Raw genomic sequence first — 12186 nt, forward strand, 5'->3', positions numbered from 1 at the left:
GGATTAAGAGACCAACTGAAGGACTTATATGCATGCATATAAGATTAACCAATGGACACAAGACACGGGGCGGGGGGTGCGGGGGGTAGGGGCCGGGGGAATGTCAAGGGGGGGAAAAAAGGAGACATATGTAATACTCTTTGTAATACTTTAAGAAATAAAAATTATTAAAATTAAAAAAAAAAAAAAAAGTTTCAGGTTCAATTCCTTGTCAGGGAACATACCTAGGTGTGTGTTTAATCCCCAGTCAGGGTGCATATGGGAGGCAACCAACTGATGTTTCTCTCTCTGCCCATCTCCCCTACATGCATACCACCCCATTCTCTCTCTACAGTTAAAACATGTTCTGGGGTGAGGATAAAAAATTATATATCTGCCGAAGCCAGTTTGGCTCAGTGGATAGAGCATCGGCCTGCGGACTGAAGGGTCCAGGTTCGATTCCAGTCAAGGGCAAGTACTACCTTGGTTGTGGGTACATCCCCGGTGGGGGGTGTGCAGGAGGCAGCTGATCAATGTTTCTCTCTCATCGATGTTTCTAACTCTCTATCCCTCCCCCTTCCTCTCTAAAAAATCAATAAAATATATTTTATAAAAAAAATAAAAAATTATCTATCTATCATTTACTCTAATCCAGGTCACTGACGTTACATCTCACAACCAGTATTTTATGTAGCACTAAAAATTAAAAATGCTGCCAACTAAAACTGTAACCAGAGACTGTAAGATATAACCAGACTTCAAAGATGGATGATAAATTAAGAGGTAGAAAAAAACTTACAATTGATGAAATATCATCTCTCTTATAAGCTATACCTCAACAACATGAAATAAGACTAAGATTTAAGATAAGATTTAAATACCACTTTAGGATTAGAGGCATGAAATCATATTCCTGCACTAAGTATTATCTGTTCAGAATTTTCTCCTCTATTAACTTTAATTTGCAGGGGTAAAGAATATACAAAGTAATAAAGATTAAGCAAAGCACTTACTAGGTGTACCTGTTAATAATGCGGATATTTTTCAGTAGATGGAGTTACACATATGTTGATATATATTGCGATTTGATATGTATGCTATTTTGTTGTATTGACAGCAAGCTTCAAAACTTCATATGTCAAATTTGCTGAAGGTGTTAACATCATAGATATTTTTACACTTAAAAATTTCGAATTTCGTGCCAAAAAAAAGGGCATTTGCACGAAGTTTTAGTTCATTACTTTATTTTGAATAAAAGTGCTACTGAATACTTCAGGAAGCTTATGGTGAACATGCTCCATCTCAAGATACTTGTGAATGCTGGTTTAAACGCTTTAAAAGTGATGATTTCAATGTGAAAGACAAAGAACGTCAAGGTCAACTGAAAAAGTTTGAAGACCAATAATTACAAGCATTATTGGATGAAGATGGCGTGTCAAACTCAAAAACAACTTGCAGAAAGATTAAACGTTACTCAGCAAATAATTTCCGATTGTGTACAAGCAATGGAAAAGATTTTAAAGGAAGGAAAATGGGTGCCAAATCAACTGAACAAAAGACGTGGAAAATCGAAAAGTCATCAGTAAAATGTTGCTTCAACGGCATGAATGAAAGTCTCTTTTGCATCAAATTGTGACTGGCAATGAAAAGTGGATTTATTTTGAGAATCCCAAATGCACAAAATCATGGTTGATTCAGGTCAACCATCAACATCAACTGCAAGGCCAAATCGCTTCGAAAGAAGACAATGCTCTGCGTTTGGTGGGATCAGAAAGGTGTGGTGTATTATGAGCTTGTAAAATCAAGTGAAACCATTAGTACTGATCACTACCGACAACAAATAATCCATTTGAACCACGCTTTGATTGTGAAATGACCAGAATGTGCCAGAAGACACAGCAAAGTAATTTTGCTTCATGATGATGCACCATCACACACTTCAAAACCAGTTAAAGACACGTTAAAAGATCTTGCCTGGAAAGTATTAACCCACCCGCCGTATTCACCAGACCTTGCTCCTTCAGATTACCACTTGTTCCAATCAATGGCACATGTGCTTTCTGAGCAGCACTTCAAAACATATGAAGAAGTGGAAAACTGGGTCTCTGAATGGTTTGCCTCAAAACAAGTTCTATTGGGACAGTATCCACAAATTACCTGAAATATGGGGAAAATGTATAATGGACAATACTTTGAATAAAGCACTTTTGATGTTTCTTTTGAAATTATCATGTTTTCTTTGATTACAAAATTCGAATTATTAACCGACACACCTAGTAACTAGTATCAAACTGAAGGGAGGAGAAAAATAAGTGGATTATCCTGTTAGGATATTAGCAAAATACTTCCAAAATACTTCCACAGTACTTGGCACAGCTACTTACACCAATTCAATACCTGCATAAATGTGGATTATAAAATAAAAAAGAAAGTAGGCACCTGCTGAAAGAAGTGCTATCGTTTGCAATAACTTACATTTCAGCTTCCAATAAGTGTGTTCTAAAAATTTAACTGTATTAGAAACACATGCCAAGCTTCTATTTTAATGTGTCATCTAATATCAAGAGTTTTTAGAATATTTTTTAACACTGAAATTTGAAAAGTTGTGTAGAAGAGTATGAAGGCAACCCTCAGAAACAGACATAAAATGGATGTTGCCTGGGGCTCTAATTTATGGAGCTACTAGAGGCACGGTGCACGGATTCATGCACCAGGTGGGGTCCCTTGGCCTGGCCTGTGGACATCCCCCCGAGGGGTCCCAGATTGCGAGAAGGCGCAGGTCAGGCGAAGGGATCCCAGAGTGCATGATCGGAGCCGGGGAGGAACCGCGAGAGGGCTCTGGGGTGTGTCCGGCCTGTCTCACCCAGTCTTGATCGGCCGGACCCCAGCAGCAAGCTAACCTACTGGTTGGAGTGTCTGCCCCCTGTTGGTCAGTGCGTGTCATAGCGACTGGTCGAATGAACAGTCGGACACTTAGCATATTAGGCTTTTATTATATAGGATGCTTATTCAGGCTGCTAGAGTTTTGATGGCTTGCTATAAATATAGAAAAAATACGATGGCAGTATGGGGTGGAAATGAGATGGAAAAAATAAATATCTAAGGGAAAGATATGGAGGTTTAAAATAACTACTATATGCAAAGCACTAGGCTATACACTATTCATAAACTTACCCATTTAAATCTACCAAGTTTATGATGTAAATAAAATGTGAAAGACTTGGGATGAGAGGCCTCAGAAAGGTTAAGCAATTTGATCAACATCACTGCTTTAAATGCTGGTATTAGGTTTCGAGCCCATACTCTCTTTCTCTCCCTCCCTCTCTCTTTTTTTAATTGATTTCAGAGAAGAAGAGAGGAAATGAGAGATAGAAACATCAATGATGAGAATCATTGATCAGCTGGCTCCTGCACACCCCCTACTGGGGATCAAGCCAGCAACATGGGCATGTGCCCTGACTGGGAATCAAACCATGACCTCCTGGTTCATAGGTCAACACTTAACCACTGAGCCACACTGGCTGAGCCAAACCCATTCTCCTTTAGGGAACCATGCTGCCTTAGAAAATGTGAAGCTCCAAGTCTGAGGACTTTTATCCTAAGAGCCAAATGCATCAAAATAACTTAAAATGTTCTTTTTATGCATCCTATTACATTTTTCTTTCCTTTGGGGGGGAGGGATGCTTACAAGTATGTTAGCATTAACTTCCTTTCAGGAAGTAAAGTTATATTTTCCTTAGTTTGGATATTTGATAAGCACAAAAACAATAAAAATACAATCAATATCTTTCAAAGTAAATGAACTGGTTACTATTTAAGAAGAAGCAAATCTTGTTATGTACTAGATATTTCTACCTTGTAACTAACTCATGAAAAGCCTTACCTGTTCAGAAACAAGGGTCTGTAGCTTCTGAACTTCTAATTGTAATGCTTTGTTTTGGTCACTTAAAATCTGGAAGAAAGAATCTCAATTTACTGTTTTATTAAGAAAAGGTAACAATGCAATAATTTGAGTAACTTTTTAAAAAAGTATCAAACCTATATTATTGCTTTAAGTACTAATAAAGTGGCAGGTGAATTATACACTAATGTACATAAGAATACAAATCCCACACGGCTCCAGTTTCCAGTTTTAATGAATACATTCCAGAGTACAGGAATACAGTACTAGTATAAAGTACATGTACAATAATCTCTAAAACAAATTCTACCGAGCCCCCTATTTCAGTCATGTAGTTTATCCCAAAACAGTGTTAACACTGTGCTTTGAACTGCTTTCATGTGTATTTCAAAAAGTTGAACAGTTTGTGCCAATGGAATCTAGGAAACCCTGCTTTCATAAGGGAGTACCAGTAAATAAAAGCCCCCAAGAAGCAAATCATACTACACAGAGATGCACCTTGGGAATCAGAATGCTTTACAGCACTCAAGCTGGTTGGCCAGACCAAAAACTAGCAGTGCATCAACAACATAGGCAGATAGAACCGTCATAAACTACCAACTGAACACTGTAGAGAAAAGGCAGGAACAAAACAAATTTCAAGTGTTACAAGAAGAAATAAGATAATCTAGGCAAGAAGAATCTGACAAAATTCATTGCTTGTATAAGTCCCCAAAGAAACTCTAGAAACACTGTTTCAGAGTCATTACACATAAAAGTAGTATTTCTAGATTCACTTCAACTGAAAACTATTACAAGGTTGTTCAAAAAACAAGCGTAATCACACACCTTAAATTCTTCCATTTTGTTTGAAATTTCACGCTGTAGCTGTTCTTCAAGCAGTCTTATTTTATCATCCTTAACACGAATACTATGAGAAAAAAATCAATTAAAACACATAATATATTCAGAAAGTATACATAAATTATGTGCACAAGTATCAGTTATAAGCAGCTTTATTTCCTGTAATTATAGTTGGACATAAATGTACGAATGACTCCATGTACAATACATTAATTACCTTTTATGCATTTTCTCCAGTTCATGTGCAGCAGCAGCCTGTGTTTAGAATGAGATGAGAATTATGTCATTTCTCAGGCAGTACTCTGAATTATTCTTTTACTTATTTTTACATATCAAAAAGTTACATTTTTATGTATTTGGAAGGCAGCTATGCTCACCACTATACCACCAACGCAACTTTGAAGTAAAATTAAAGCAATATCAATACATTATGCAATCCAATATTTGTACTTCTTATTGATCAACTTTTATCCTAATAAAAAGATATGTCCATTTTTAATTAAATGGTAGAAAGCTAGAACAAACCAGCACATTAAGAGTGTTTTAACTGTTCCTCTGATATATCAAAAGTAGTTTGATCCAATTCTTTGGATCAAACATTAATTTCAACATGAAAATAATTAATATCTAGATGGGTTGTGAGAGTCATTGTAAAATAGAAGAGGCTTTCAACAACATACCATGCAGCCATACCCGAGTAACCATTATATTTATTTGCTATCTACATGAGTAAAATTAGAGCTTGCAATACCAATAAAAATAAGTATAAACAAACTGAAATTCTGAGGTAAATGCTTAAAAAGCAATAAAGATCTACCTGTTCATTTGCCAAGGCCTGTAATTTTTGTACTTCAGCTTTTAGTAAGAAATTCATATTCTGTATATCCTAGAACAAAAAGGAAAAATAGAATTAGAAATACCTAATATAATTGACTTTGAAGCTTGCAAAACACTCTTCTACTTAAGCAAAGGTCTCAAAGCAAAAGTCTCAAATTATAATTTCTTAAATGAGAAAGAAAAACCATCAATTCCTGATGTTTAACATATTTCCAAATTATTGTCAATTACATCATGTGAGAAAAAAACCTTTAAACTTTTCCTCTTAGAGGGGTAAAAAGGATTTTGTAGTTTAGAAAAGAGACACTTTTGAGATGAATTCGAGTATTTTCTTTTCTTTTTTTTTTTTAAATATATTTTTATTGATTTCAGAGAGGAAGGGAGAGGGAAAGAGAGATAGAAAAATCAAAAGATAAGAGAAAATCATTGGTCAGCTGCCTCCTGCACATCCCCTACAAGGGATCAAGCCTGCAACCAAGGCATGTGCCCTTGACCAGAATCGAACCTGGGACCCTTCAGTCCACAGGTCAACGCTCTATCCACTGAGCCAAACTGACTAGGGCTAGAGCAGTGGTCGGCAAACTCATTAGTCAACGGAGCCAAATATAACCAGTACGACGATTGAAATTTCTTTTCAGAGCCAAATTTTTTAAACTTAAACTATATAGGTAGGTACATTGTTATTAACTTAATTAGGGTACTCCTAAGGCTTAGGAAGAGCCACACTCAAGGGACCAAAGAGCCGCATGTGGCTCGCGAGCCGCAGTTTGCCGACCACAGGGCTAGAGTATTTTCTTCTTCATAAACACATATACTGATTACAAGATCAGGGTAACTCAATGACTGTAAAATACTGCAGCCATTTATAATAATTACTGTACCTTAAGTTCCTCCTCTTTACTTGTTAAATGATCATGTTCATTTGCTAAAGAATCTTCAGTCTGTTTTATCTGCTTATCCTTTTCTGCAATCCTTTAACGGGAAATACATTTGCACATTCAATAAATATTCAGAAGTCAAACCACAAATCAAAGCAGTTTCTCACATAAACTGTACCTTCCATTTCTGTAGCCCCCCTTTCAGTTTAGGAATAGCTGTCATACGCATTACTACAGATCCTTAAAATACCTACCCCTATTTTAAATCTTGAAGTGAAATAAGTAACTTTTTTAAGCTCATAACCCTGGCAATGTCAAAACCTGAGTTTAGGGCTTCTGAACTCAATTACACAATACACAAAAACACAGAACTTTGTTTTGGCCACCACCATATAGTTAGATATAGAATACCTGCAACTACTTATTAGACACAAAAACTAACTTCCTCTGATCTCAAATCATAATTATCTCTCCCATATAACTGCTCAAGCCCAAATGAAAAAAATTCTCCAATTCTTTTTATGATGAAGACAAAACACAGAACATTTAACTTTTCAGGAGCCAAATCACTGAGAGGGATGGGGGCAGGCAAGAGGATGAGAGTTGCTCCAAATTTAGTTGCATTTTCTGAACAAGTTAGAATATAAATTTAATCATAAGTACTGAATCCAGCAGGTAATCAGTTAATGGTGACTAAGCAATTGTAAGAGAAATGTAGACAGGAAGGCTTACACTTTATGTAATTCTTCTGCTAGAACTGAAGCAGAGGTCTAAGAAAGAAAAACATTGTCAACATAAAAGCATTTAGGACAAAGTTTAAAAGTTTTACAATAATCATTAAAAATCAAAAGAAATTAAAGTATATAAAATTATTAAGGCATCAGCTGGCCCATAGCAAGGGTTCATTAAATAGTAGCTATTATTTTTAAGGCAAATTTGATCACCAACATTCAACAAAGAAACAAAACATCAGGAAAATAGCATGAAGTTCATTTTTCATCCCTGTACTTCTTTTCCTTAGTAACTATTTCCAATAATGAAATGATAATAGTTCATGATTAAGGTAAGAATTACTTTTTGGTAACACCTATGCTGATCTTTACTTTTTAAAAGGTATTTATAGTTGCCGAAACTGGTTTGGCTCAGTGGATAGAGCGTCGGCCTGCGGACTGAAAGGTCCCAGGTTCGATTCCAGTCAAGGGCATGTACCTGGGTTGTGGGCACATCCCCAGTAGGAGATGTGCAGGAGGCAGCTGATCGATGTTTCTCTCTCTCATCGATGTTTCTAACTCTCTATCTCTCTCCCTTTCTCTCTGTAAAAAAATCAATAAAATATATTTTTTTTTAAAATTTTTAAAAAAGGTATTTATAGCATCCTCTAAGTATTTAATTCCTGATAAATTTCTAGAGCTCTCTTTCAGCTAATAACTTGGATTTTAATCCAATTTGAATTGATAATTTATATATACATACACCTCCATAAACAAACAAGCATCCTTCCCTATATTAAATAATTCTTCCTAATTAATTTTAGACTACAGTTTCTACAAAGAAAGCAAATAGGGGGTGAGGGTGGGGAAAAATATTTGCTATCTCAAAGTTTTAGGACTTCAAATTTGCCTGAAACTTTAAAAACAAGTTTTTAATGTTAAAACTACTTTTTATACAGAAAGGTGATTTCTATTCCAAACTACTCATTTTTCTACAATTTTTAGAATTTTAAAGTTGTAGAATTAAAATTCACAATATGTATATAATGGAAACAAGTACTAGAAGTTTTTTCTTTTTTGTCACTGTTGTATTATTTATATTCCAAAGACTGTATCTACCTATCTACCATAATAAAAAAACATATCCTTTTTTTAATTAAATGGTAGAAGACTAAACCAAATCAGCACATTAAGAGTATTTTAACTGCTCCTCTGATATCTCAAAAATAATCAATTCTTTGGATCGAACATTAATTTCAACAAGAAATAGTTAATACCTAGATGGGTTACATTAAAATGCTGCAAAAGAAAAATAGGTCTTGTAATACCACTTGCAAAACTTTGGAAAGTTTCTCCACTCACTGAACTGAAATATAAATCTTAAAATGACCCTTTTGCATATATAATCTGAGAGTTATGATCAGCATACTGCTACCACCTGAGGGAATATAAAATTTTCCTTTATGGCTAGTCAATAGTAGAGAACACTTCTAATAGACAAATTACTATTCTTGACACCATTTGGCCAATTCCTCCTGTTTTGTGACAGAACTGTGGACATTTTTTTCTTCCTATGGCAAAAACTCTATAACCCACCTTTCAACTAGCTGAATTTGAATTTCTTATTGTTTCTTATTATGATTATCAGAGAGTTTAGCACTCAGGATCATCAATGCTGATTCAATGACTAGTCTCCCAACGACTAATCCAGTGCTCAGCACTCAACAGGCACTCAGGAGATTAGTTACACAGCTAGGAAGCTATTAGTAATGATAAACAATAAGAAAGCACCATTACCTGGGCTGCTATCTGGGAGTGGAATTGTTGAATTTGAGCTTTCAAAGTCTCATTCTGCTCCAAAATATCCTTTCATAAATAGCAACCAAAAAGAAGAAAGGGAAAAGTGTGTTGTTACTAAATATACCAATGCATACGAACAAAATGAGTTACAGGTACATGTGTTTATCTTTAGAAAGGCATTCTTTGATTCCAAAAGACGTCATTTTACAACAATAATGTTGGGCATTCTTCTAAGAAAGTTAATTTACAAGGTAGAAATTAAGAATATGTTGTGTTGTTCCTAATCTAATACAAAAAGCCTAAGACTGTGGGTGAGGACATCTTTAAGTATATATTCAAAAACCCCATACTGTGACAAATGCTCAAAGATTAAGTTTTAATTATTCATCACCACTCCAGAATTAGGACAAGGCAGACTATCCTCCCTCTTCTATTCAGATACATCCAATTCCTGCCCACGTTTATTTTTTAAAAGAGAGAAAACTAGATACCTGAACTTGCATTTGTAGAGACTCTTCTTTATTCACCCTTTTTTGCTCCAATTCCATTAACTGCATTAGTCTTTGCTCCAACTGCTGTTTTGATACCAAGGTATCTGTAAGCTTACTATGCAGACTCTGTACTTCATTTTCTTTGGCCACAAATTTAGTCTGTAAATCTGTAACAAAACATTGTATTTTACAAAGGTCTCTTCCTTTCCTGGTTACTGATACTCATCTTTAGTGTAGACATGATCTCCTCTGGAAAACCGTCCTTGAATGTCTCCTCTGCTCCCTCCTTCCTGCCTGCATATGAACAGCCTATGTGCTTACTTTTAATCACAGTACCTGCCACACCATACTAATTCATCTTCTCACACAGCTTTTTGAAATCAGAGATTACCTTTTCTGAATCCAGAGCTATGACCAATGCTTGGCACACAGCACGTACATATTCAATAAATGTATTAACTGAACAGTACATGATGTTTAAAACTGCTACATCATTTCTTTTTTTTATTGATTTTTTTTTTTTTTTAGAGAGAGAAACATCGCCAGGGAAGCAAAACATCGATCAGCTTCCTCCTGCTGCCCTCTACTGGGGATTGAGCCCACAACACTGGCATGTACCATGACCTGACCCAGAATTGAACTGGCGACCTTTCTGTGCATGAGACAACGCCCAACTGAGCCACACTGGCCAGGGTTATACCATTTCTTGATTTCCAATGACCTCTTAGTAAGTACTTTAGTAAGTTATTTAGTGAATTTCTTGTAAATTCCCTGTACTCTCCTACCTGGAAAGCAGAGAAAGATGCTGAAAGCTGACAAATGTCCTGGTGTAAGATGCAGTAAAAATTTTCTGTTTGCTTCTCTTCTAATAACCCCAACACAGGAGAGAGAGAGAGAAAGAGAGAGAGAGACAGAGAGAGAGAGAGAGAGAAACTATCCTTGATGCAATCATAAGTAAATGTAACTCCAAAAATCACAAGAAATTAAGACAAAATGAATGGTGAGATGATCACTAATTTGGAGGAAAGGGAAAGGATTCTAAAAACCTAGAAAGGTTCAGGAAATCACAATACCAGGCATTATGAGAGCTGCTTCCTGGCCCCATAACACAATCAAGTCCAAAACAGGGAGAATAGAGATGGAAATAGAGGGAAGAAGAAGGAATGTGTATATGTGTGCATTAGATATGTTTTAAGAAAGGTTAGATGTTTCTTCCATAAGAAGATACTAATATCAGAATGGAACACAATTCATAAAAGAGCTCCTGAAAATTAAAGACATAATTATAATGTCCAGGTTTAGAACTCAGAAGAGCATAATATTTCTTATCAGCAACAGAAGTTAAATCTGTGGGAAAATTATTTCCAACCCAGAACTCTACATCTAGTCAAACTATAAAACAAGCATGAAAGTAGAAAGAATAAAAACATTTTCAGATATACAAACTTATGCATTTCAAGGGTTATTCTTGTGAAGCTACTAAAACATTTGCTATTAAATAAGAGAGGAAAGCAAGAAAGATGGCAGTGACACAAGATCCAAAAAACAGGATAAAGAGACAAAACTAAGTCTCAGGAAGATAGCTATGGAGCAAACCTAGAAAGTAAGGTACTCAAACAGGAAGACTAAGTACTCCAGACAGATGGTTCCAAGAAAAACTAATAGGGTCTCCACTATCTAACATGTTGAGAGGCTAGGGGAGGGGAAAATGTTAAAGGGAGTTTAACCACAGGAAAAAATTTAAATGGTAAAAGATCAAGCAACTTAAAAACATAAAGCAATAATTAGCTCCAGAAAATTAAAACACTGTTCAAGAAAAGTATTGCAGTTTTAATATTTTTCTTGGCTCAGCACTGAGTACAGAGTCATAATGATGCAAACAATGAATATTGACATGATCAAAAAGTATACATAACCTTATCAGGAGGATGAGGGAAAGGTGAGAGAAGTGGTGTGAGAGTATTAAGCACTCATTTTCTGTGACAGAAAGTTAACTGATGCCTATCAAGAGACAGCAGTGTAAATATAAATAATATGCTTAATTAGAGATATAATACAATTGCAACCAAAGAATAAAATAGCTAGGAATAAACTTAACAAAGGATGTGAAAGACCTATATACTGAAAATTACAAAGCATTATTAAAAGAGATTGAAACACACACAATGAAATGGAAAGATATTCCCTGATCATGGATTAGAACAATCAACAAAGTGAAAATGGCTATAGTATTACCCAAAACAATATATAGATTTAATCAATCCTCATCAAAATCCAAATGTCACCCTGGCAGATGTGGTCAGTGGTTAGAGTGTCGGACCCACACACCAAAGGATTGCAGGTTTGATTCCCAGTCAAGGGTTCCCTCCCCACTCCCAGTAGGGGCAGGTATGGGAAGGAACCAGTGGATTTGTCTCTCTCACATTCATGTTTCTCTGTTCTCTCTCTCTCTCTCTCTCTCTCTCTCTCTCTCTCTCTCTCTTCCCCCCCCCACTCTCTCTGAAAAAGTAATAAAAAAATATCCTCAAGTGAAGATTAATAATAAGTAAATAAATCGCAATAGCGTGTTTTGTTGTTTTTTAAGAAATAGAACAAAAAATATCACAAGATTTGTATGGAACCACTAAAGTTCCAGAATAGCCAAAGCAATCCTAAGAAAAAGAAAGAAGCTGGAGGTATCACATTATCTGACTTCACATTATTCTACAGGACTACAATAATCAATACAGCATGGTATTGGCAGAAGA

General features: G+C 35.7%; 1 protein-coding gene across 10 annotated transcripts in view; it reads right to left on the reverse strand.

Moving 5' to 3' along the window:
* Positions 1-12186, reverse strand: part of KTN1 (kinectin 1) — a 110583-nt gene that overhangs the window by 55953 nt on the left and 42444 nt on the right. For 9 of the 10 annotated variants that reach the window (XM_070419278.1, XM_070419271.1, XM_070419238.1 and 6 more), the window contains exons 11-18: positions 9440-9606; positions 8946-9014; positions 7171-7208; positions 6442-6532; positions 5541-5609; positions 4941-4978; positions 4709-4790; positions 3863-3931 (exon numbers count right to left, since the gene is read on the reverse strand). In XM_070419278.1, coding sequence (XP_070275379.1) covers positions 3863-3931; positions 4709-4790; positions 4941-4978; positions 5541-5609; positions 6442-6532; positions 7171-7208; positions 8946-9014; positions 9440-9606 — 623 coding nt within the window. The remainder of the gene's footprint in view (positions 1-3862; positions 3932-4708; positions 4791-4940; positions 4979-5540; positions 5610-6441; positions 6533-7170; positions 7209-8945; positions 9015-9439; positions 9607-12186) is intronic. The other variant, XM_070419263.1, reaches the window with a different exon arrangement.

The sequence above is a fragment of the Myotis yumanensis genome, unplaced genomic scaffold (genome assembly GCF_028538775.1).
Source record: "Myotis yumanensis isolate MYYU_CA2020_CCGP unplaced genomic scaffold, mMyoYum1.0.hap1 SCAF_1, whole genome shotgun sequence".
NCBI classification, from domain to species: Eukaryota; Metazoa; Chordata; class Mammalia; order Chiroptera; family Vespertilionidae; genus Myotis; species Myotis yumanensis.